Genomic DNA, 27,692 nt, shown 5'->3' with positions numbered 1-27,692 from the left:
ATGACACCTCGTAAACTGTCCAACGGTACATTTGGAAACAGTTTCAAATCTAGGTGCTCTCAGGGCGAAAGTGACAAACATTAACAGATGTGACAATTACTGTAGTTGGTGTTTAGATGCGGTAAAAAAAGAGAGGTCTTCATTTTAAGGCAATTAGAAATGCAATATAATTTAAGAGCTCAGGTCAGAGCTGTTATATGATGCAAATTGAGAGTTCATTTATCACCGCCAAAGCTTCGTACAGTGCTCGCATGTTTAGTGTTGTATTTCAACCTTCTCACGTAGCTGAGTAGAGGTAAGTTTGTGCTGATGTAAGTTGGGGATTGAAGATTCCTTGTTGATTTTTTTTTGCTGTCCAACATGATTGGCTGCAATGTGCTATCGCAGCAGCCCCTGCAAGACTCCAGGACTACGAGGCGTCTGGGCATATGTTATGAGCTTTTAATTGTGATTTAATTGTGTTTATTTATTGTTCATAACTGTAGTTTCAATTTTAAACATTGTTATTGCTCTTCCTTTTATCGGGTGAAGTTTAATGAGATAAAAGTCATTATAATCTTTGTGATGTAGGTTTGTTATAACCTAATTACGTCAAACTTGAGTGATGCATCAAACATAAAGTGCAAAAATTAACTATCATGTTTAGTGTTTTCATTTTTTATTTTGTTTTTGTTTAAATGGAGTTTTGCTAAATGTTAGTTTCTTATAATCTTATTCTTATCCCAATAGGGGGCTATTAGCCGTGTGCACTTGGGAAATGCTTAGACGTTGATATAAATAGTTACTGAGCCCAAGGCAATTCAGCTGCAAACCACCACTTTGAGGATTCCCACTAGAACAAAGAATCCCATGAAAATTGTTCAGATTGTGCAAAAAATATATAGTTTATACAAGACTTAGATGGTAAATATAGAAGCAGCCACTAATGTTGATTATAACTGTTAAATAACTAAGAGAGCAGTACATTTTTCGGCAGTTTCCAAGACATAAATGTTTTTTTTTTTCCTTTAGTTTGGGCAATAATTTAAATGTGTAATATTTTCAACAGCACATGAACGCAACATTGGTCTCTGCACTCTCACTGTCTTTCAGATTAAATATTTTCCTATGTCAGTGTGTTTAACATAATCTGACGACTATGCCGAACCGATAAACTGGCATTAGAAAAGTCCATTCATCCACTGCAAACTCGTTAATATCATCCAGGGCGTTTGTCAGTACTAAACATGGAGGAACACAGTTTTGCAGTTGTTTGCAGGAGGGATTATCCCATATAGAAAGGAAATGCTATTTTTGTTTAATGCCCTCACCATTACCTCTCCCTTGTCACTTTACGTCTAAATATGAGAATAAACAGCGTCAACAGCGTAGCGGAACCTTCTCCTCCACAGATGTAACGATCGGTCGTTAATTTGTGGCGGACCAAAACATCTTTCTGAAAGTTGACGTGGAGGTGTTTCTATACAATGGCTGATATTAAAGTGGAAATGTCGGCTGACAGCACTACTGTCTTACAGAATCCAAATGCGCCCCCTCAACCCAATAACCCGTTGTCAAGAAAGCTCAACAAAATCCTGGAGACAAGGCTTGACAACGATAAGGTAAGATCGGAGACTAGCTTCTCGCTAGCTAACCAGCTAGCTAACAGTAGCGCTGTCTGAGAGCAATATTTGAGCTTTAAGCTGATAAAGTGTAATTTTCGCTCAAATGATTAAAAAATGGTGTCCCAGAAAACTGTGTCTTCCGCTAATAGTTTACGATAAAGTTGTATTATTGTTATGTAACGCTGTGTTTTTTAACGTTGCTCGCGATACATGACGGGCACAGACTGGGGCTAAGTAGTTGCTGAAGCAGTTCTGTGCGGACAATACTCACTTGGAACATCACAACTAACATTATAACGTGGGTTTCCTGCTTTCAGGACATGCTGGAGGCTCTGAAGGCGCTGTCTGTATTCTTCAGTGAGAACAGTTTGCGCACTAGGAGAAATCTTCGCGGTGACATAGAGAGACGAAGTCTGGCGATTAACGAGGAGTTTGCAGGAATATTTAAAGATGTCAAAGAGGTGAGTTGCTTTAATAGCATTGCCGGAATATGCAGTTCATTAGCGTTTGTGCAAACCGCGCTGTCACAACCTTAAGGCCAGAATCACGAAAAGAACATTTAAAGACCAGCAGTTGAAGATGTTTCTTCTTTGTAAATGTAAATGTTTCACCATCCCATCTTGGTGCCAGGCCTTCTTCAGGTGATTCTGTTTCAGGATTTGGTTTCTGAAAAAAATAACACCGTCTGCCTTAGCACACAAGGAAAACTGGTACCAGATGCGCATTTTAATACTCTATTGTACAAAACAAGACAGATGATGTAGGATTTAAACAGTTAAAGGATAACAACAAAAGTTGCTAATGTATTCGCACAGCAGATTTCATCCATTACAATGTACTGCAGTGAGAAGCTAATTGAGTGTTTTAGGATCTAATATGCAGGATTTAAAAAAACAAACAGATAACAGCAAGAATACCAGCACCGAAGACAATTTTAAATCTTTCAATTTCCTATTTTTTTTTTGTCTAGTCTAGGTAATGTTTGACAACTTATCAATTACACAATTATTTTCATATACTGCAAGTATTTCATATACTGTAAATATCAATAAATGTTATGCACTTACGTACTCTATACCTTATCATTCCCACTGTTTTTTGTTAATATTTGTCTGGTATAATGGTAAAATTGATATTAAATTTCTAACAAAATGTCTTAAAAACTTAAATGTAACCTAGTTAACTCTGCAGAAACTGTAATTTATGATTCTACACAGGAGCTAGAAAGTGTTCATGAGGACATCCAGGCCATGAGCACATGCTGTGAAGAAATGACGGACCGATTAAAGGTATGGTAATCATCTGCACATGTTGTTTGAAACAACAACAAAGGGTTGTTTCTAAATCGCATTATATGAGTTATTAATGGAATTTCTTTTCTTTTTCAAAATATCTTGGCATACTTTTCTTTAACAGGCAGTGAAGGAGAAAACGCAAGACCTCATTGTAAAAACCAACAAGTTGCAGGGAGAAAAGTGAGTTTTGGTTATTTTGCATGTCTGTGGATGTTGTCTGTCTTGAAACACTCGTCACTGAACCTGAAACAGGTTTTATTTACTTTAATCATTCCTCCTGGTCATACTGACCTTTAAGAGATTCACTTTAGAGATTCATCTATTTAAGTGGAGATATTAGTGTTCAGCAGGGGTCTAAACCCAGGTTTATGCTTATCCAAGGTGCATCTGTGACCAAGGTTCACCTGCTGTCAGTCTGACATGGTCCATCGTAAACTCATATGGCTCGTATAAATAACTGGGGTTTGTGAAATCTGCAAGACTCATCATAAAAAAGTAAAATACAAAGTAATTCTAGGGAAAAAAGACCAACTCACTAACTGTTGCCACATGCATGACTCCGACACAGTGATTAGAAAATAGTAACTCATGTACAATATAGTATAATCCAACATGGATTAATCATTACTACTAAGAACTGTACTAAACTTATGGTTAAATTGTGGTAGACAGTGCATCTGAAAGGAGTTAATCCAGTTAACTTCAACATGTGGAGGAGTGGGGGATCGAACCGACAACCAAAAAACGACCGCTCTACCCCCCGGCAAAGACTACTTACAGTCATAATTTAAAAAGATATTAAAGTGTCAGTGTGATGTTTGCAGGATCAAAGTTCAGATAATAGTGGCAGCGAGACAGTGATTGGTGAGCTGTGCAGTCATGGGAATCTCTCTGAGTTTGCTGAGAACAGTAATTCAGGCTGTACTGTTATGCAGTTCATGACACTGTGATAATGCATGGCCAAATTAACATATCACTCTATATACTGTTAAAAGCATAAATCGTTTTTCTGGTCTGATCGTACCTAAATTGCCATCAAACAGAAAAGTAAAAGTAAATCATGAACCTTTAACCAGCATTTCAGAATGTGAGCAAGTTCATGGAGATAGGATGGCAACTTCATTCTAAATCATTAGCAGAAATTCTAAGGAATCTCACACCGATGTTTCTCTTCTTATCGGTATTGAAGTGTGAAGTCATTTTGGAAACACACACATATGTCACTGATAGGCATCTTCATCAGTCAAACACTAGACACGGACATTTCACTGTTTCTGGTGTTTCCACAGAGAAACTATTCTGTTTTCTGTTCAGGCCATTTTCCAGAAAAATAAAAACACAAGGAACAACATGGTACACTTTGCAGGATATAAGCTTTTATTGCAAACATGTTGTTTGAGAAGTGTCAAATGGCTGCATGAGATACCACCTCCTTGTTTTCCAGGAGTTGCCTCTTATGTATCGTCAGTCAATAGGGATTTTTCCCCCAATGTAATTACACAATGATAACTGAATTGTATTTTTAATAATACAAAAATGAACTGCCAAGTTAAAACACTTATAAGCTGAAGAGAAAATGTTGTTGTGTCTGTCAGAAGTTGAAGAGATTTGGTGCAGTAGAGCCTGACGAGCACGTTTTTATTTTTGATGAGAACAGATCAATGATTTATGAAGTTGACGAATATTTCTCCTGCAGTTGTCTATTTGCATAAGTAGGGCAGCAATCATCATTAATAGCGCTTGATTTGTTTCATTTGTCATGTTCTGTGATGTTGGGTCTTGAGATGCACATTAAAGTAGTCCCTGTTTATGCTGCACTTTTCATATTAAAGCCAGGTTATTACAGCTGGAGAGCAGCCTGTCACTGTGTTCTAATATTTAGGCGCATGCATTGAGGTTTGCTGACAACAATTATTAAGAGCCATCAGATATTCAGATCCAATATGTACAGTACACGCCATGACTGGAGTCTGTGTATCTTGGGTACTCATCCACAGCTGTTGGAATACTGATGCTTTTATCTTTTATTTTTTTGAAAGGCTGCCAATAAAATGAGGCTATGAATTTGGCTGAGAAAGTGTCTGTGGGGACGTAAAAATAAAACACCCCGTTCGCTGATAGCTGGTGGTTGACATGGGCTATCATTAGCATTTGTGGCGGCTTTGACCTCTGGCTCAGTGACCTTGTGAGTTGTCATGGAGGCAGGGACACGGGCAAAGATGTAGATTTCTGGCAAACAGTGGCGCTGACAGCTTTGATGTACCATGGCAGTTCCATGCCGAAAAGGTGACATCAGCAAGATTGAAGAGGCAGCAGATGAGCTCTGAATCTGGGAGTAGTGAAAGACACCAGTGGGAATAATGCCACCAGTGAACATGTGCAGGCAGTGAATTAATAAATGTCGTGTCACTTTGTGTAGGGGGTCTTGCTGAACGCAAGTGGTCAGAGGTTTTACATGAATGCCTCTGCCATGGCTTTTTATTGTGTAGTGGTCCCATAGGGTCCTGCTGTCTGACGGTGTGATATTTTCATTTGCACAACCACAATGGCCCTGCAGCCAGATAGAATAGGATAGTGTGCGCACACTGGGCATTGACTTTGTCTTTAGCCATTTTGATGCAGGCGAGCTGCCAGAGGATGTGCAGTGTCGCGCTGTCTTCCTTCAGCCACTCACCACTCAGGCTTCTGCACCACACAGCTCCAGTCTTCCAGGTCACACAATCCTCTGCAGTCCCAACTCGCTGTCTTTTTTTTTTTTTTTTTACTACTCTCTTGTTAAAGCCTATTATAGCCATGCTACGATTTGCAGCACAATATCACATTTTGTGCTTATAGGGCAGCTTTGCTGAGAGTAGACAGTAATTTCGAAGCTGTGCTGATGCTCCTGATGCGTATTTATCTGGCAGAGCAGACCTGTCGTGAACTGCTTGCTGTCTTATCTGCCAGTGGCACTGTGTCATTTGTCAGCTTTAATGAAACAGGAAGAAACAACAGTTTGCTTACAGTGTGTCAAAGCAAAGGTGGATGAGGCAAGGCCATAAGCCTGGATGACCCGTGTTTATCTGCCGGCTCTCAGACATGCTGGTCTTTTGTTTTGGGCTGGTGCTGTTCAAAGACGCTGTCAGCAGGACCACTAAATAGGTGTTGTCTGATGTTCAATAATGAAACGTAATGTTACCCCCCTGTACTGCACTGTGTGATCTTTGCATTAGTGTGACATGTTATCATGTTGAACAAGTTGAGACGTCTCACAGACGGATGCGTCTGTGACCTCACAAGCAGCTGGAGGAGAATAGGGGTTGGATTGTAGGGTTAGATCTCTAGTTATTACTGATGCCCTCAGGTAGCTGGAGTAGGTCTGCTTGGCTGCAAGCCAGAGATCAATGTAGACATATGTATTAACCACAACTAAGATTTATTTCTCTCAGTATTCCCAATGGCATAGGATGCATTATCAGACATACAACCGTGTTACATTAAGACCGTTCTTCTTCAGAATAAAGCAAATGTTCTGAGTATGACTTCTGTGTTGCTCACTAATGAATCAAGAGCTCTGAAACCCTCGAGAGAACAATCAGGGAATTAGAATGTAAATGACACTTGAGCCTTATTACGCCTCAGCTGGCTGTTACTGACAGTGTTGCTGTGAATATGCCTTTGTGTTGTCTGACGTGACGTGATGCAGCATTGTGTTATCACTGGCACATGGCTAACCCTCCGCCTTGTGAAGACCCAATCTCCACTCAAGGCTTTGAAATGTCCCCTCAGATATTTATGGACAATCAATCCACATGATCAGAACTAATGAGGTGATTGGACATTCATTTGTTCCTATAAGAGCAGCTGATCTGCTTGACTGGTCTGATTATCAGTCACCTTTGAAAATGAAAGTTTAAGCTGTCTTTGCACTCTGTATAATAAACAATGAATGTGGCTAATGTTACTGATCAAGCTCTCTGTTTTTGGAAGCGTGGGGCTGCGCTACGAGCTCGGCTCTATGAGGTTATTAAGTAGGCACTGGCACTTTCAGTGTTTCGGTTTGACGAAGCTGTTTATGAGATTGTGCACTGTTATATTGCTTAAACGATTTCTGTGCTTGAACAGACAAAATCAATTGGCCTTGTTGGAAAATCCGAGCACGCAAGCAGCCACACACAAACACACACGCGAAGACAAAGACACTGTAACTTGTCTTTGTTCCTCACATAACATTATGTAACCTGGATCTAATTAAAGTTTGTGCTTGTTGGGCACACTTCGAGAAAAACTTACATCATTGAGTTCATTTTCCTTTGAAGCACTAGCCAGGAGTCTCTACATACTTGCCTTCACAGTGTGACATTGCCAATTCACCCAAGTCTGTTGCCTCTCTCTGGTATTTGGTAATTGCAGTCTGAAGAAGAATGTGTCAAGTCCTGACAGCGCTGTAAAAAATGATCCTGCTGCTCCATCCTTCCCCTGCTCTCCTTTGGTCTGCTGCTGCAGCTCCCACAATTCCCTTCTCCTCAACTTGTACGACTATGCACAGCCTTTTATATTGTTATTTACATCCTGGAGGAACACGTCTCCGACAAGTGGCCTGTACATGAGAAATTGAGAAGTGAATGTGTTGCACGGGTTTGACATGTGAGAAAGCTTTGCTCTGCTGTTGCTTCCATATTCCATTTAAAGTTCAACATGTCCTTACCTCAGCGACACTGTTATCAATTACTGTCTAAAAATGAAACTCATTTGGTCATATTTTTCACATGGGAAAAAGAGTAAATGATAATTTTCAGACATTTGGTGCGAACCATGAGAACAATGTTGAATGGTGACTAATAGCAAAATGGATGCTGCCTTGGTCCTTTTTGGGGGAAAAAACTACTAATGATTTGCATTTTCTGCATTTCACTGTCAAATAACTGGTTTTTCTCTGTACATTCTCTGTAGAATAGATGATGCAGTTTGATTTGTTTGTTAAAGCTTGCTGCATAAATTCATATGCATATTTACATACATATTAGCGATAAAATCTCCTTTGTTTTACAAAAAGCGCTGTTTGAAGACACACATGTTCACATGAATCAGCTTCTTTAATTTGGGTTTCACGCAATTTCATTAATGACCAAAGGGGCGACTGTAGTGCAGGAAGGTAGAGCGGTCGTCCACCAATCCCGCAGTTGTTGGTTCGATCCCCGGCTCCTCCAGTTACATGTTACGTGTCTTTGTACGACGCTGAACCCCAACTTAGTTGCTCCTGGTGAATGTTGGCCAGCGTTGCAGCTCCTCCCTCGGTGTGTGTGAATAGGTGAATGAGAAACAGTATAAAGCACTTTGAGTGCAATAGGTAGAAAAGCCCTATATAACTGCAGACCATTTACCATCTAATTTGCATATATTGCTGTTTTCTTATGCCATGGTAATTGTGTTGGGATCCCAGGTAGCTAAAGTTCGTCTTGTTTTAATTTGTTATCTCTCATTAGCATGATGTGTTCTCTCTCACTCCACTCAATTTGTATTGAGTGGATTTTGACCCTTTGTGATTTTTGTGCAGACTTGCAAAGTTTGGGAAGTTGACAGATACAGGATATTTGTGACAGACAAGATGGCTTGTGGCAGTGAAAGAATTTACTAGTAGAAGTAGGGCCCCTGTGTCTCTATAGAATGAAAAATGTATCATTTATCCCTACTTACAATTTTGATGATGTAGCCAGAGAGCTGTAATGAAGTGCCATTTTAAAGCGTGCTACCCGAGCCTATCTGTGCATGGAATTGAAGGTGGTGGTCCAGCCAATTGGTCTCCTTTGTATGTCGCAACAAATTCTCATCACATACATCACATAAAGGGCAAAGAAGCTTTAAGCTACTGTGCGTGACGCTCGGCGAGTTGTACAGAGAAATACTACATTGTAGATCCCTATAACAGATTTACAACACTTACAACTGGCTGAGCATCGGTAATAGTGGTGTGAGAGACAATGATCAGATAATGTTGGGGTTTTCTGCGCCACTAAAACAACCTGATGATTTACAGATCCTGCCTTGCCTTCACAGAGAAGGCAAGAATAGATGAGGTTTGGATGGAAAGATGGGAACAGAGGCAGGACTTGCTGTTGTTTCGCTATCCCATGACAGACTTCCCTGTTTGACTGGGGCAGTTGCCATGGTCACTATTGTGTTGAGACATTTATTGTGATAGTGATCGCCGTGCTATTATTGATAATGACAAAATCTGGCCAGTGTACAGCTCTGCATTCTTTTTGTTGCCATTATCTTCTTGCTATTTATTTTGTGACTGCTGCACATGATATCTTCACTGTGTCCCACCCTGCTGTTTAACTGTTCACAGTAGGCGAAGGCGTGTGCATGCGAGGAGTATGACTGCCATCTTCTGTAGGACTTGGAGCATTGCAGCTTGTTGACAAACCGGTTTGCTGCACTATATTTAAACTTAAAAGCATATAACATTGCTCCAATTTTCCACACTGACAGGGTCTGTTTATTTACGCTGTGAGAAAACACAAGGGTATGACAAATTCTCACTGATGAAAGACATAAGGAAAAATGTGAACACAAAGTCGACAAAGGCCTTGACGACAGACAAAACAAATCATAGTGAACTGAACAAAATCCTAATGACAGAGCATCAGACAGAGATATAAATATGTCTTTTGAAAAATATTACAGTGCAACACTCACAAGTGAAGGTGATTTGGACATTTATCTCCTTCCCCTCAGTCACCGCCTGGAGGTGAGATCTCAGGTTGCTCAAGCTTTTCTTGCCAAGTTCCAGCTGTCTCATGAGGAAATGGCCACACTGCGAGGGGCTCGAGATGCACCTGTTACTGAGGTAATTGTCATTCAAATGTAAATTAATAAATTCAATCCTCTTTTCAGTACCTACAGGATGGGAGGATGAAGTATTATCTGCAGAATATTAACTTGGTGAAATGTAGCTGTCTTCTGTTTCTGTTTCCCTTTTTTTTTTCCCATTATCTGCATCCTCTAGTTAAGGATGATTAGTCTTGTCATATTGCCAACATGCCTCCACAATATCTAATAAATTGTTTATTTAAAAATGAAAGATGTGACAATATAAATTTTATTGTTTTGAAGTGATTTTTACCTTTTCCTACCATCCAAACTCTCACTTTGTACCATATCCCTACTGTTTAATATGTTAACAAAAGTAAAACATCAAATAAAGTTAACTTTTAATATGTCTATTATATGCACATGTAGAATTTAGATATGAAATGACACCATGCAATACTGTATGTTGGCATCAAATAAAGGTTATATGTTTCAATATTACATGACCAGTCCATGTTTAAAATTTTTTTGTTCTTTGATGTGCCACGCATTTTGTTCTAATATATTTATTAATGTACATTTTCCCAGGATTTCTTCAAAGCGCTCAGCCGGGTAAAGCACATCCATGAGGATGTGAAAATCCTCTTGCGAACCAATCAGCAAACTGCTGGGTGAGGTGCTCATCTTATTGCAGTGATTTGATTGTCTTTGTGCAGTTTACAGCGTTTATTTTGAACCATAGATGTGGAACAGACAAGTAGGGGGGGGGAAAAAAATTCATCTCTGGTATTTCAGGGATCTGATTCTGTGCTGCAGGTCATGAGTATTTAATGTTCGGTTTTGCTCATGTGCTTGTTCCAGGTTAGAGATCATGGAGCAGATGGCTGTGTTACAGGAGACATCATATGAGCAGCTCTACCGCTGGGCTCAGAGTGAGTACAGTTAATATCATGAGTACGCTGGGGGATAAACTTGACTCACTATGTCCCACTTTGTACAAGGTCTCCACACTGATTTTGCCAGTCGTGTTATCTAAGACAGACAGTTAAGATCGAACAAGTGCTTTTTGTTAAGTATTTTTGTTTCTCTAGAAAAGCGTGCTACTGTTGTGCCTGTTCAATATATAACTAACTGGAAACTGGACTTTCATATGGCAGTAAATATGTAGTGATAGTGTGTATAGTTCTGCTTCGAGGACATATGTGACTCATAACCTCAGAGTTAGGTTAAATGCTAGAAACCAGTTTTTGAAAATGTTTCTTCATTGAAATCCAAATGGAAACAAACCATTTGCGTAAACCTCATTTGTGTAATTATACAATAACAAATTATAGAGCATCTACTAAATTATGTGTTCCTGTTATATTACTGTAGTAATAGTACTGTAGTTTAGATTTGCCAAAAGACACAAATCCAGAAATTTGGGAAGTGAAAATATGGTGATGGAAAAACAAAAGAGCTGCAAGTTATTATGTTGTTTTGTAATTTATCAGTCTTCAGTAGAAGTTATTCTAATTTCTTTGTTTTTCTACAAAATATTACTGCACACTGTTTGAAGAACACATCTCCAGCAGTTAGAAAGGTCTGACAAAAATGGAGTGCGTTGACCCATTTTCTCCGCAGACTGAAAGATACAGCTCTGACTGGCCTTTGTTTGTATTGTCTGAAGCACAAGCAAACTGTCTTCTTGGTAAAAGCTCATGGGAAAATATGATTGGGTGTCATTTGTTTCTTGGCCACATGGTTGCCATGGTCAAAAACATTAAGCAACATCAAATGGAGCATAGTTACTACTAACCACAGCAACTTTTTCAATAGTTGGATGAGAGTTTCCCACTCCTGTAGCTACATTTCTTGTCTGGTTTTCTTTCCTTCTACATAGATGAATGCAGGGGACTAACCCAGGAGACATGTGATATCAGCCCTGTGTTGACTCAAGCCATGGAGTCCTTACAAGACCGTCCTGTCCTTTACAAGTAACATATAAACACACACTCAAAAAAACACTTTTTTTTTTTTATCTTTATTTAGCCGTCAGAAAAAAATGATGTGTGCCTTTCATTTATCTTTCTGTCCATACTCAATCAGTGTTTTCCTAAGAGCACTAGCAGCAAGTAGAGGTCAACGCGTGTAACGGTAAAGGTCTTTAAATGTTGATAAACGTAGCTCAGATACAGGCCCTATAATGTTTATGAACCACTTGTGTTTAATAGATCTTTGCCAGGCAGCAGCAGGATATACACAGATATTCGTCGTAGGAACAGAAGTACATGCTTGTGAAATTCAAAAGACGTAGTAGTTCTCCCACAGGTTTTGTCAGGCTAAGTATGGCACAGGATTTCGTTGGGTGCTAACAGGTGAGATTTGAGAGTTTAACACAGAAGAGAGAGACAAGAGATTCCCTGTGTTAATAGAGAGAGAAACAAGGAGCATTTTTAGCATGAATAAATGCAAAAATGTAAATTTCTCATATTTAAACAAAGCAATGTTCAAAAAAGATGCTGCCTTTACATACTGCTTTGAAGCCGGCATTGGTTACGGCTCAATTAACAAGGCTTTGGTGACTGAGTTTTAAAATCCTGTAAGTGGTTCGAAAAGTACACAATTAATACCCATTGCTCATAGTTATTTTAAGGAAAGCACAGGCTGAAACCGAAAATGCACGTTAAAGGAAATGAAAAAAATGTTTTTAAGGCGCTGAATGCCATGCATCCGTATGCATGCATGTATACTCACCATTATAGGAAACCAGTTTCTTCTCATGTATATCACAGAATTGCGTAGAGCTCACAGAAACTTAGACTTTGTGTTTCATACAAAACACAATAACACAAAGAAACTTTAACATTACCCCCCAGTATATGTTTTCATGGCAAACCTGGCAAACTGCATTCTCGGAAATGCACCTGTCTCAGTACCCAGAAAGTGTTGAAGGTCATGTGCCTGCAAGGGATGTGAAGACCAGTGTTCCTGGAATCTTAATTCAGCACTTATCTTGTGTTTAGTCTGTCACAGAGTCTGCCAACGTCAAGTAATCAAAACAACCTCAAACTCTTTCCTTTTGGAAAAGCTGCCGACATTGTTGATGTATGTCAGCGACTGACCTCCGACAGACAGTCTGCACGAAAACACAGTGGCCGCTGTCTTTTCTCACGAGGTTTGGGTGTTGAATGTTGTCCTCTTTCTTTTGTTTGGTCAGATACACCCTTGATGAGTTTGGAACTGCGCGCAGGTGTGCTGTGGTACGGGGCTTCATTGACGCCCTAACTCGCGGCGGGCCGGGAGGAACTCCCCGCCCCATTGAGATGCATTCCCATGACCCGATGAGGTACATCTCGACTCCCTTTGCAATGAATGAATATGTCAGATGGGAATCAAATTAAACAATATTGTTTTGCTGGCTTTATTTATGTTGTAGTAAAGGGAGAGACTCCTTTGCTGCATGCTTATGCTCTTAGCATACTTTACCTTCCTTAACATTGACTTGTCTACATGTATGTGTATCCCTTGTGTACAGTTTGACAGTATCTTAGCATGGTTGTCAGTGAAAAAGAGGTTTTTAACATCATTGGGAACCTTTTTAAATAAAAGTAAAATAAAAGAAAGTTCTCACATTCCATTAAAGAGCTGAATAAGTACACTTAGGTATTCAGAGAAAATCTCCCATTTAGATCCTGGACACAGGAAGAAGCGGGAGCAAGATGTGGTACGACAGGGAACACAGACACAATCACACACCGCTAGACAAAAAAAAGACACTGAACATCGTGCATCGGTTCGGATCCAAAGCGTATTGTTTAATTAATGGACATCTGTAAAATCAAATAGTGTCTCTCTTTAAAATTAGGAACATTTATGGTTATGTGTCACAAAAGCTTAATGGCAAGTTGACCTTGAACCCCAAGTTCTAATTTATTTATTTTGAGATTCATTAATTTTATATTTTACAATTTAAGAAATTGCATGTGCTCATGGACAACTAAGAAGACAAATATTTAATTAACACTCAAGTGCTACTATAATATTTAAGTGTATGTAGTTGAGAGTGTATCTGCAATATATTTGTATTTGTAATGATCCCTGAACTAGAAATCAGGTACATTTGATTCCAAGCACCTTTGAGTCTTCACTTTTAAAGCCCTATTCCAAACGATGTTCAATGTCTTTTTTTTGTCTGGAGTGATTGTGTGATTGTGTCTGTGTTCCCTGTGGTACCACATCTTGCTCCCTCTTCTTCCTGTGCCCAGGAGCTAAATGGGAGATTTTCTCAGAATACCAGCCATGTGTGGAACACAAAATCACCTCCACTTTATAGGAGGCATCACCAGTTCTGAGAACATCAAGTTCTTTCTCACCTCCCTATGTCCTCACACTCACTCGCACGCACACAAGTAAACACGCGTATAAGGTGTCCTGCTATATATGTGAGGACACTCACTGACATTAACCATAATCACTGCAATGAAATGCCTGTCTACAACCATTACCCTCAGCCAAACCTAATTCTAACCGTAATCCTCAAACCTCAAGTCTTAACCCTTAAACAGCTCTTACTACAAAGTTTTTAACTTAAATTGTGTTCATCTTAACATAGAAAGACATTCGCAAACGCAGGCTTGCCAATAATTTAAGTTCAAACTTTCTGTTATCCACTGTTATGTAAAGGCCATGTGTTTGTGTGTTAAAGGATTGTAACATGATGAGCCCTGCCTTAATGTGGCTGTGGCCAGGCCCTTGTAAGATGAGCCCCTAGGTCTGACTGTGATGTACTCTTTAATGCAGACTGTGTTGTCGCTCTTTCAGGTATGTGGGGGACATGCTTGCCTGGCTGCACCAAGCCACTGCGTCAGAGAAAGAGCATCTAGAAGCTCTGCTGAAACAAGTCACTCTGCAAGGTAGGACATTTCCCACGTGGTGTTTACACATTTGTTACATGTCCACTATCTCCAGTTTTTTCCACACTTTGACTTTCAATCAATGGCATCATACCTATAGTTGGTTTTCCTTTTTTTAAAAATATTAGACTAATTACAAACTTTTTTTTTTTTTGCCTTTTAATTTGGTGAAACAATGACATTAAGTTTTAGCCCAGGATTAGCCAGTCGAGTTGAACTAAACTTCTGTCCAATTAAAAAAAGTTACATATGAGTTTATGTGGCCTTTGTTTATGAGCCGTCCCTCACTTGTAATATATTAAAAAAAAGTAGCCGTTAATAATCAAGACAGGTTTTTGTCTTTGGTCCATTTTGTTACTCTAAGCTGTTACATCCAGACCATCAAATGTCAACTGTCAGCTTTTCTTTGGAAAATTTTTTCTGTATTTAATTTGAATTAGACATAGTAGGCATTTCAAATACGGTTTCCAGTCATTTGTCTCACATGTCTCTGACTAACATGCTCCTATGTTCCAAGTTGAATCAACGCAGCTGTCCACACTTCATGCATAACCGCACCTCAAAGAGTATTTTTATTATTTTAGTTTGTTTAGTTACGTACTGTACCAGGATGCCTCCGGTGTAAGACACACAGAGAGCACCAGAACTGCTGCTGTTGCTCTTCTAACATGCTACGTACACAGTGTTAATGTTAAACCCTGCGTTTTCAGTCAGTTTCACTATGTGCTAACTATGTGTAACAACCCATCCTAAAACTAATACAGAAATGAATTAGGATTAAGTGTGTGTGTGTTTTGTGTTTGCCGTCTTGCATTAGGTGTGGAAGAGAACATGCAGGAAGTAGTTGGACACATCACGGAGGGAGTCTGCAGACCACTCAAAGTGAGAAAGCAAATAGCATTAGAGAAGAGCTCTGCTGAATGCATTCTGGTTTCCGTCATGTTGTGCTCATGTGTATTATGAATCTGGTCCTTAGGTTCGGATAGAACAAGTGATCGTGGCTGAGCCAGGTGCTGTTCTACTTTACAAGCTGTCCAACCTGCTCAAGTTCTACCACCACACCATCAGGTATTTTAGTTCGCCTAAGTTCGCAGTGTAACTTTAACTTACCTTTAAAGCTGATATAATCAAAAACAGTTTGCTAATCCATTTGATTAAGAAATGCTTTGGTTCTGTTTTAGCTGCCTTCCTTGCCGAAATGTGGTGTGACTGTGAATAAATTCAAAATTTTGCACTGAGGGTTTGATAAAATGATTTTTAAGGAGTCACTTTGAGTTCCTGGAGCCTGTGATGAGCTGGTTTTTGCTATATTTTTACTCCTTTATTTGTTGATTATCTGGAGGAATAAGATAATTGATAATTAAAATAATCACTGGGTTCAGCACTAGTTGACTTGTACATCCATTTGATCTTTGTCCAGCTCGATCATCGGGACCAGTGTGGCTTCCTTGCTCATCGCTATGGAGGAAATGCATGTTCTCAGCAAAAAAATGTTCTTCAACAGCCTGAGCCTCCATGCAAGCAGACTAATGGATAAGGTATAGTATGAATAGGAAGATCTTTATTTGAATAGTCCACAATATTGTTCCTTTTCTAGTGCCCTCCTGTTGTCATTTGTCCATTTTGAGTTGATCGCTGCTTATATTTAATGTGTAAAAGTGCTTCAGTAAACAATCTTTTAAATCCTTGATAAAGAAAGCACATCTTTACACATATATCACATCCAACTAAGTGACTGGAAGAAAACCAATACAGAAGAGGGACTGCATTTTAAAACGAGGACAGTTCACAGTGTTCTTTCATAAAAATGCTTTAACAACAGTGCAGAAGTTTAGTGTTGCGCTCTGTGGACACACATTGTGTATTTCAGCTGTGCCTCTAAACCCTCAAAGACAACAAGGCTATTTCTGTAGCTCTGATGCTTGTAAACAGTTTGGGCCTGCTGGCCGCAGCATTGAAATGACCTTAGCCGCCAAAAAACAGAAGACTTGTAACAGTTTAGTTAAATTGGCATCCAGATATACATCAGCACGAGTGGGAGCTCTTCCATATTACATGCTTGCTGTGTTCTGATCAATAGTAGTTACAAGAATTATCCCTCTAGCTTGGTGTTAATCAAATTGGAGGCCCTCAGGGTTTTGGTGTCAATTCTAGCTAATGCCAGAAACACAGCCTTCTCATAATTTGCTCTATTAGATGGACAAAGGTGGCCCGGCTCAATTCTGGGTTTTGTATCTATAGGCCAATGAAATCTAAAGCCTCTTCATTAAAAAAGCTTCACTGACTCTGAGCAAGCAGAGCGAGAGTAGCAGTAGATAGAAGTTGTATTTTCAGGCTATCGTGCTGCTCATTCGGAATGTGTAATGCTTTGATAATGTCATGAGAACCACTTGTCTTCATGAAGGCTGCAGTTCACACACAACTAACCTTTGCAAAAATAACTTTGCTCTTTTGCATCTACTATCTTTTGTCCTGATATGGTCCTGACTGCCTTGGGCAGGTGGAGCTGCCACCTGCAGACCTGGGACCTACAGCCTCCCTCACTCAGACCCTTACCCTCCTCAGGGAGGTGCTGGCCTCCCACGACTCTTCCGTGGTTCCTCTGGATGCCCGCCAGGCTGACTTTGCTCAGGTAAATACATTTCTATAATACGATCAGAGTGAAGAGAAAAGGTGAAATTCAGTTTGCTCTATTCTTTTATTTTCATTATATACTGTTTCTCTAGGATATGAATGTGGTAATATTTTTTTATATTGTCAGAAAAGAAAATGCAGTTGTGATCATCTGTTAAGACTCAGTCTTCCCTTGTCTCTACCAGGTGCTCTCTTGCATTTTGGATCCCCTCCTACAGTTGTGTACGGTGTCGGCCAGTAACCTTGGCACAGCTGATATGGCTACATACATGGTCAACTCGCTGTATGTGATGAAGACCACACTGACTCTGTTTGAATTCACTGACAAGAGGCTGGAGATGCTTGAGTTCCAGGTGTGCCAGTAACAGTTAACACACTGTAGAGAATGAAACACTTGAATAGTTCAATATGTTTAGGTATCTGTTAAAATTGAGTTACAATAAGCTAAAGAAAATCATGTTATGCTAAACAACTATATATTTTATGGGTTAAGACAAACTTAATACCCAAACTATCTAACATTAATGTTAGATTGTACAATGTACAGCCATTGTTTGTGTATAGGGTATTGTACAATAAAATGGTTAATTATTCTCTATTATTCCCTTTATTAAAACCCTTACAGCCCAAATCTTTTTATTAAAAACATTTAATTTGCTATCTAATAGAAGGGTGTGCGTCATGTATTGTTGCTCATGTCCAAATGCGCCATCTATCTCTCTATTTTTAGCACATCTTTTGTAATTGAGCACCACAAGAGCTGCAGTGGAAGTTTCATTATCAATAGCACAGTGATTCTCCATTAGCCACAAGTACCATTGGTTCACAATGCAGGCTTGGACTGGATTTTAAGCCGCTCTCTCCCACACTTTCCAGATTGAAGCTCACCTTGACACTCTGATCAACGAGCAGGCGTCCTACATGCTGACCAGGGCCGGACTGAGTTATCTCTACAGCTGTGTCCAGCAGCACAACGCTGAACAGGTTTCACATGGAGCACTTAACCACACTTTTACATGCACTCATTCCTGAAGTTATAGAACAGTGTGATATATATATATATATATATATTTTTTTTTTTTTTAGAAATCCTCTATGTTAGACTCCCTAATGGTCCTCTTTGTTATATTATACAGCCTCTAAAAGTATTGCTTACACTACTTATTTGGGCTTTACAATAGCCATCACTATGGTTACCACATGACCAATATCTGATCACGGGGTAATAGCATTTCTGTCTGATTTTCAGATGAGAAAAGGAGAGTGGGAAGCAGATCATATTATGTTCTATTAAAATATATTAGCTTCTGCAGAAGTCCCCCTGTGCAGATGAGAAAGTTGATTCCCCAGAGCCTTCGTCCTTCTGTGTAGCACACTTTGCCACTGGGCTGACTGAGACCAATAGTTGTAGTTTAGCATGGAAGTCTTGAAACCCCAGGTCATGTCAGGACACACCACACCCTGCTGCTGCAGCTCAACACAAAGCTCAATCAAGAACTGTCATTCTTCCGCAGTCTGCTTCTCTCCTTGGGTGGTGTGGGTTTTCCTTAAATAGTCTTCTGTTTGAAAAGATTAAGTCTGACTGTCTACACTCAGCAGCATAACAGATGTCAATGACTGACAAGAATCCCCAAGTCTATTTTAAGCTTTCCAGGTTTACTTTCATCTGTTCAAGTTTAATCTGTCTAACATTCTATCCGCGTGATATGCTGTGATACTGTAGATCAGACAAAACAAGTCAGACACACGACAACTGTGATTAAAACCAAACTCTTCACCGACTAGCAGCTTACAGATGATAGTATGTTTGTTAATGTGCCCATATCCCATAAAATCTCTCAAGGTACTGTACTGATGCTTTGACCCCTCCACTACCTTCTATTTGCTGCCTTTAATGTTGGCAATTTAGGCATTTAAGCTTGACTTAATGTTGCCATTCGGGATAATCAGTGTCGGCTAATTGCCTTAAAGGTACCTGATGCTGTGTTCACAAGCCAGTCATGTGTTGACTCTAGTTAACATTAGGATTTAGGGAGGGAATTTTTTTTTTTCCAGTTATTATCTAAAAGGGAATTACATTGGATTTCCTTCCATTAGATTTTTTTCAGTATTGTAAATAAGTGCTGAATGATAAACCACAGTCTATAAAATCATTAACATTATGAAGGTCTCATGACTTAAATTTACTCTATTGAATTTACAGGAATAGTCCAAATCTTATTTATAGCCAACAAATCCATGTTATCAAACCAATGTTTAATGAAGCAGTGAGATTTTTATTTATAGTGGGAGATAAACGTTTTTATATAAATAATCTTTTCCCCTGAGGTTTGGATGGAGTCGTGCGGCTCGAAACTATGATGTGTTTTTAACCTTTAACTTTTTAACAAACCATTTGGAAACTAAACAAAAAATGTCCCTTTTGTATGCTAAGGTTGACAGAGGTAATCCCAGTCGTTTAGGCATCATTGTGTCCTTACCGCCATCCTTTTTTTAGCAGCTGCTCTGCACAGTGTATACAAACGACACAGGAAGAACGCTTTTCAGTGCTGCCTGCAGACATGAATGGATGGAGGACCTCAGCCGCATGACCTTTGTTCCGATCTGAGATTTAACATTGTTGCTGTTCACACATCGTGACCTTGAGTTGGATTCTAAGCTGATGTTTACTTTTCTGTCTCAGGGTCCTCTGTCCCTCCTCCCAAGCTTGGACGGCTCTTCTGTGAAAGCGGCAATGGTGAGTTGCCTTACCTGAAAGAATAAAGCTAATGTCCCTGTGTAACCCAAATAACTTAATTACTCTGATTCTATTTATTTTTCACCTGCTGTTAACTGTCTCACACATAACAGGTTCAGTTTGATCGCTACTTGTCTTCACCGGACACTCTGGTGATGCCGCAGCTCAACTTCCTGCTCAGCGCAGCCATCAAGTGAGTTCCTATCCCTAATGAACATAGTAACGCACTTGTTCAGGGTAAGGATAGCATGGAGTTTTCAGGCTTCGAGTTAAATGTTTACCGCATCGCATGGTGTTTCAGCAGTGGAAAGAGCTTATTCAGAGTGTTTAAAAATAGAACGGGAGCATTGACCTCATAATGTTGAACATTCATTAGTTTCCCAGATGTAATACAATCATTACTGCATTCCAAACAAAACACTTCACTAAATGCACAGCGAGTTTGGATGCTAAATTGCTAAAGCCACTAACACATTGAGAGAGCAGTCGGCACCAGGGCTGCCTGTATTTGTCTTGCTGATCAGAAAATGCACATGCTTTTAGCTCAGTCCAGCTGCTACATTGGAGGGCTCTTTCTGTGAGTCACGTTTACTGGGAAGTGCAGCAGGCTTGAGGAGCACTCTGTACCTCAGGTTAATGTTCTCTATTAATGGACATGGGAGGACTGATGGGCAGGACGCCATTAATTAGCTTCTGGCCCATTTCTCCCTCACACTTGTTCCCTGAAATCATTCCTCCTCTTTGTCTTTTCTCTCCCTCTCTCTCTCCATCTCTCTCTCTCTCTCGCGTTCCTGCTATCTCTCACGTCTGCTTCTCTGCTCAACTAAATACACAAAAACACCCGCCATCACTACGACAACCCTCCTGTATCACACAAATAATTGGAAATATACTTTTAGGCTCCTTTGGTTTCAGATTTTGTGTTGGTGCACTTGGTGTGGACTAAGGTGTTATACACAGCACTGTGGTTCTGTGTTCTCTGTGGGCCAATTAAAAATATGGATCTCAGGAGTCTGAGTGGGATACAACAAAGGTGCTCCCACTGAGTCTGAGTCCTCTCACTGGGCTCTTCTAGTCTGACAGTTGCACCCTCTATTTATGATCCACCGCAAGAAATAGTCCCATGATGTCCTTCATTTAATGTTAATTGTTGAGATTTTTGTTTTTTTGTTTTTTCAAAGAACAAATTGTAAAAAAAATAATAATAATAATCAAAAGAAGGAGAATAAACAGCATCTTCAGAGTTTGCTTTAAGTCTGACCAACAGTCCAAAACCTCCGACATATTCAGATCTTAAGATCAACCATCAAACCATCCAAAGTGTGACACCAATAAAACTATTAATCAAGCATCAGAATTGCTGCAAATCCTGTTTGTTGCACGTATGTAATAATCAGCCAATCATTGAACAGAAATAAAATACACATTTACACGCCCGTAAAGATGATTCAAGGGAGTAAACTTCTTTCTTTTCATGTCTGTTTGTCAGTTAATTATTTGTTGCTGAGCTTTGTGCATTAGTGCAGTAGAATGTAACCATAGATGGCAGTGTGCACCACATACTAGCACTCTTTGTTTTTACGCAGTGAGGGCACAGTATGGTCACTGAACAAAAAAGTGATTAGGACAAATTCTTACTCATGGCTGACTTATTTCAGCTCTTGAACAGTTGACTAATTACAGCATAGATCTGCTTGACTGATTGAGACTATAAATGTGGGAAGTTAAAATAACATGTCACTGCTGGCACTTTATCTTGTGAGTGTAAGAATCGTATGAGTTTTATCTGTTTGTGCAGGGAGCAGATTTTCCGTCAGTCCACAGAGCTGGTGTGCAGAGCCTATGGCGAGATTTACACGGCGCTGACCAGCCCAGCTAATGGCTACAAAGACCCAGAGAACCTGGTGCCCAGATCCCCTCAGCAGGTTCAGACCTTGCTGTCCTGAAGGCCACTTGTGTCCCACCTGGTTGGTCCCAAAAACACAGAGCAAAACCCAGCACTGGACAAGCTGGCAGGTTATTTAAAGAGCTGTGTAATTTGTACAGTATAATAACACCAATGTATATAAAAGTGGTTGTTAAGGTGGGGTTCTGTGTGGGAAATGTGGGTCGCTCACCTCAAAGAGAGCCATGTCTGTATATAGAGCCTCCTGTGTGCTGGGGAAAGAACATTATATGTATATGATACTTTCATTTTGGTGCCGCAGACGGACAGGCTTTTTTTTTTTTCTAATACATACTGTAATCTCCTCCTCTCTGTCTGTTTTCACACTATGTACCCTTTTTGGGGTCCGTAATTGTACAAAACAGTGTATTTATATCGAAAATATTGAACATTATATAAATCAAAAGGATACACAGGAACGAAGGGGCTTGCTCGTCTTATTTTTTCCACACTTAAAAGTGGTCGGGAAAATTCAGCCACAATGCCAAGACGAACCTCAGAAGCTTCAGCACAAACGTTGTGTTTATTTTCATCTCAACTGTTTTGAGTTGTAGGGATAAAATGGAAAATATGTCTTTCCGTCTCACTTGGGTTTTTAAACAGTGTCTACAGTGCTGACTAAGATGTGAAAATGAGACCGTAATGAGAATGGATTCAGTCGTTTCCTACAAATTCTACCTTTTGATGAATCTTTGGCAAAATACATTGTTCTGCCAGCACGGGGATGTTTTTCTTCACTATTAAAACAGCATTAAATGACACAGTAAACACATTCTAAAGTTCTAAATCTTGATATATTTCTTCACTATTTCTTGATAATATTGATCAAGATTTAGAATCCAGACCAAAACCTTGACAGTTGTTTTAATTTGTATATTATTTTATATTAAAAGTAAAAAAAAAAAAAAAAACTAAAAAAAAAATTTGTATTGAAAATCAACTCCACAGCACTAAACACTTTTGACATGTTGGCATATAAAAACATATCAATGAAAATCGGGACACCTCCCAGCCCATGTAATCCCAATTAAAGCACCACTGAAAAGTAAAGGTATTGAATATTGATCTTGTCGGTTGTTATGATCTCTGGCCTGAGAGGCAGCATTTCTTTTCCACTATCCTACATGGAGGTTCATGGCAGCACGCCTGATCTTGGCAGCGCTGCTAGCACTGAGTCCCAGGATTTCCCCAGCCTACCGGATGTTACTCGGATATCATTGGCCGGGACATCGAGTACTGGGAATAAATGAAATACAACAAAGTTCAGCATCTGGACGGCACTCTTAAGTCCTTTAAATAGACCAACCCTCTCTTCCAGTTCTGCTCGGCCCTGGTTGGCTGAGTTCTTGAGTGTTTATACTCAGCGGTGTTTCTGCAGCAAATAGGATAATGTTTGAGAAGCAGGAGTATTGAATAACAACACATTGTTTAAGTGTGACAGTACACACAATGCATGCATTCACTTACTCAGCTGCGCATCAGTCGTGTGTGTGTGTGTGAATAGATGTGGGCCCGCACAGTTCAGCACACGAGCGCTTTTTCCTGCTGGTGCCTGTATTAATGAGTTAGCAGATGTGAGCGGCGATAGAGTCACCACTTAGGGGGCAGGTAGTGGTGAGCAGGGTGTCAAACATTCATCCCATCATTCGCTCCATATGACAGCGGTCGCCAAGCTTTTGCCTGCTCAAGCATGAGACCAGCAGGAATCTGGGTTAAAGGATAATACCAGCAGTACTGAGTGTATTTTCCCATCGCGCTCCAGTGGTGATTGTCGATCAATCTTTTCTTAGAGTTTTCTATTACCTCAGCAGAAACTTTGAAAGGAGAATTCGCAGCGCATCTGTGAAAATCAAGTGTGACTGCATTCTTACTGTGCCAACACCGCTTCTCCTCTACATTTTTGCTTAGAAATGTTTCATTGCTTCCCCTCTTGAAAACGAAATGAATCATTTGCTTAATGTAGGGTTTGGTAACTAGTTAGAGAGCAGATTTTGTGTCACAACATAGTGATTCTCTTGTACTGGATTTAAAAGGGAACTAAAAAGATGACTGTGAAGTGGCCTCTCAGTTCTTCTCATGTGCATTTAAAGTATTTTTAGTTGTAGGCTAAAGTTTGAGTTTATTGCTCAACGTTCGTCAGTAAATTAAACACAACGTGGACACATGCCTGTTAATTTTCTAATTATATTTTAAGAGTGAAAGAGGGAGAAGCTTCACCCGGTGCCTCCGTGAAAACATGGCTCTCCCATAAACATGCACTGTTTAACAATTGTGTGCTATTTTATAAATATATTTTTCTTCATGATGAAATCTATCTGGCTTTTTTTTTTTAGTGATTGTATAATAAATCAACCTATCTGTGCATATTACAGAAATTGATGTTAGATAATAAAGTTGCACGTCTACTAATGTAATAATAATGTTGTGTTGCAGTCAAGGACGAGGCCAAATTATTAGAAAAATTAAATTATTATTTTGGAAAAAGTTTGCCAGTTACATTTGAACTATTATAGTCCTTTATTTGGCTTTAGGCAAAAATCATCCACTGGATCAACAGCACATTGAGAGACTGTTTGTTAAAAACATGAGTTTTCCCTACTTTGCTCTTTTTATGCATACATTTTGTTAAAACTATCATCCGGCTGCTCTTTCAAACTTTTCCTGTCGTTTATGTGAAAAGCCAAGAATAACTGTTGCCACAGTTAAGAGTTCAGCTCTCTGAATAGTAAAATGTGGTGTTTGCAGTATGTGGACAAGAAACCAGAAGAAGAAAATTAAAACATTTTTGAAAAAAAAAACAACAACTAAACAATAGAGCTATTAGATCAGTACAAACATTCAAATTGGTCACCCCAGTTGGATTAAAATGATAAACAGCAGCCTCTGGGGAATTTGGAGCAGAAAGAAAAGCCACGGAACACGTGGAAATAAAAGCCTTTATTACTGCTGCAATGTTTCCTCACCAGTTATATTATAGTACAGCCAGAAAGCCTCCTTCTACTTTCCAGCTCTAATCTTCCCACACAGATAAGGCCCTGTGCTGTAGGAAGTTGTTAGGAAATCAGTGACGAAATGATGGACTTTGTGCCACCAACTGCAAAGTAAGTAACACTGTAAGGCGTGCTATGTTAATTTGTTAACTGCTCTGATCTGGCTCTTCATTTCACAGACGGTGCTGACTCGCAGATTATGAAGAGTTGCGTCAGGTCCTATTTGTCAAATGTTGTATGCAAACTGTTTTGAAAGAGAGATGTGCTTATCCCCTAAAAAAAAAAAAATATCATTCATTCATCATTATGTGTAACATGGTTTTATGGTTGGTTTCTGGATGTCATCTCCTCAGCCACATTCTTGGTTTGTATTGAAGCGCTTTTCCCTCTAACATCTCCCATTTAGCTTTGTTAAAAAAAAATAATAATAATTAAAAAAAAGACATTTGTTATGTAACACACTCTTCATGCATTGTGCATGGACATCCACTTTTTGTTCAACCTGAAACATCTCCTGTTTCCCCCACCTTGCTTTTGTTATTCTGAGGGGTTATCTTGTGTCAAACCTCTTTCACTCTTTGGAGGCTATTATGTAATTTGTCTATTAGCACAGGAAGTGGGACACTGTGAAATACTGACCTGAAACACCAGCGCACGGTAATTAATTTTCTCTTCCCATTCTCTGCTTTTCCCGTAGCCCTAATCGGCATTCAGTCCGTGTACTCAACACAACACGGGGGCTTCAGAAACTCTTCAAACTGCCTCAAAAGTCAGCATTTGCTGCTTGTGATTTTGACACATAATGTTATTAATGCGCGTCCATCTGGCACTGCTACTGACAGGCATACTCCCTGGCTGACCAGATGCATGTCCAGGTGGCCGGATAAACAAAGCATATCAGCACAGTGTTTGGATAGTTGTGGGATGAGAGGAGAGCGCAGAGACGACTGGCTCTTTCTGGCCAAAGATTAGCCAATGATGGAGCTGCTTTGCCCTCGCGCTGCTGGAAAAGGTTGGACCCCCCGATGGTGCCCCAGAATGCTTGTACAGTATTGCGTGTGGCTGCGATACCTCATTGTGTAAGCTTTTCCTTGCAGCAGAAACGTGTTTGCTTTTGCTGGTATGAACACTTTGTACAGAGTCGAGGGGCCGAACACCAGCATGTTCAGAAATTTCCGAATTGTGTCAGTAATGACTAGATTTGCCCTGTGTTGTTGTTTGATTTTAGTCACTCGTGAAAAATCTGTTGCTGTTTTTGTCCTGCAAAACATGGAACCGTTTACAAAGTTGTGTCTGCAACAAAGTGAGACTTTTGAATATGATAAACATTTCCTGGAACCCGGTGGTAGTAAGAGATGTGTATTTACTTCAAATCGGAGGTTGTTTATTGTGATTTTCAACGCATACTTTCGACTGAATAACAATTGAATACTTTTTTCTTTGCCATTTTTTTCTGAAGGTCATCAGGTTTGCCACTGGCACACAATCAATTCCATGAAACTGTGAGACAGACAGACCTAGTCACTCAAACAGAAAGAAGAAGAAGAAGAAGAAGAAGAAGAACATGTAACAAATTCACCATGACTAATGTCTCTGTGAGTAATCAAACATGCTGTCAATCATTACTCACACACAGAGCACTGTCTCTGCTCTCATTGGTCCGAAAGCGGCCATAATGCGCCCTTCTTTAAAGCACCGTCTCGTGACTCCTTCCACCCTGAAGCAAAAGAACAGGGTCGAGCTCTGTGTGTGTGTGTGTGTGTGTGTGTGTGTGTGTGTGTGTGTGCAGAAGAGAAAGAAAGGCAGACATGATATGGACAAGAGTTGTTCTTGTTGTGAGGGTCATGGCCACAGACCCGGTCACCCCACTTTCATGTGTCCCTGTTCAGATATGGTAAACAAACATCACTGTGAGCACAAGCTATGGCTCCATTACACACGGCTGTTTTGAGGCCAGAGTGTGAGGATGGTGATGCAAAGGCAGGGGAGAGTTCACAGGTGGCAACATACGCACTGAATCGCTGCTCTATCACTCTAGTCTCAGTCCAGGGTTTCAGATCAGCGATGACATCAACGATTTGTAGCTTCTACCTTAAATCAGCTGTGTTATTTCTTGCTTGAAATGTTTTTTCCAATCGTCTGAAGGCAAATTGCTTTATTCTGGTGCAAATAATGGGTTTTTTCTTTTTAATACAAACTGTGCTGTACATTGTGTAAGCTGCTGTTTAGAGGCTTCAGGCTATTGTGAGTTTTTCGTGAGTTGTTTGGTTATTTATCTGATAATACCTTATGATGCCAGATTCATGTTTTGGTCATCTATACACATAAAATTAGTTTTTCTACAACTAGAACTCAAGTATTGCTGCTGAGAGAACACGGTAACACAGCTGCAGTGTGTGTGTGTGTGTGTGTGTGTGTGTGTGTGTGTGTGTGGTGGCTTGGGAGGGTAAGGAGAGAGCCCCAGTTACTGAATAACCCAGAGCAGCAGGCCCACACTCACCTTTCCCCTAATAACCCTTCACCTTCCGAACCACGTGAAATGGGCCTGTATGCTGACTCCCCATAGTGTGTACACACACACTCACACACACATGGAGAGAAAAGGCTTAACCTGTAACAGAGAATCACACCGGCACACACACAAGAGCATTAAATAGAGATTTTCCTTGATAGTTTATAAGTGGAATATGTGTGTTATTTAATATGTCATTGTTCCACTGTGCTGAGGTTCATTGGCTTTAAAGCTGACTTTCATACAGTATGTTGTGGTCCAGGACAAACCGAAGCATCGGGCAGT

General features: G+C 39.9%; 1 protein-coding gene across 1 annotated transcript; it reads left to right on the top strand.

Annotated features, from left to right (window-relative positions):
- Positions 1-1,385: 1,385 nt before the first annotated feature.
- Positions 1,386-22,828, top strand: cog6 (component of oligomeric golgi complex 6). Its single transcript, XM_067507706.1, has 19 exons — positions 1,386-1,601; positions 1,922-2,065; positions 2,822-2,893; positions 3,021-3,079; positions 9,620-9,731; positions 10,283-10,365; positions 10,556-10,626; positions 11,577-11,670; positions 12,894-13,022; positions 14,498-14,589; positions 15,407-15,471; positions 15,566-15,657; positions 16,010-16,127; positions 17,090-17,221; positions 17,409-17,576; positions 18,100-18,207; positions 19,907-19,960; positions 20,074-20,153; positions 21,759-22,828. The coding sequence occupies exons 1-19, from the start codon at positions 1,467-1,469 to the stop codon at positions 21,904-21,906; spliced, it is 1,956 nt and encodes a 651-aa protein (XP_067363807.1). The 5' UTR covers positions 1,386-1,466; the 3' UTR covers positions 21,907-22,828.
- The last annotated feature ends 4,864 nt before the right edge of the window (positions 22,829-27,692 follow it).

Source organism: Channa argus, chromosome 6 (genome assembly GCF_033026475.1).
Source record: "Channa argus isolate prfri chromosome 6, Channa argus male v1.0, whole genome shotgun sequence".
Lineage (NCBI taxonomy): Eukaryota > Metazoa > Chordata > Actinopteri > Anabantiformes > Channidae > Channa > Channa argus.
The sequence above is the reverse complement of the archived record's forward strand: the minus strand, read 5'-3'. Positions and strand labels throughout refer to the sequence as shown.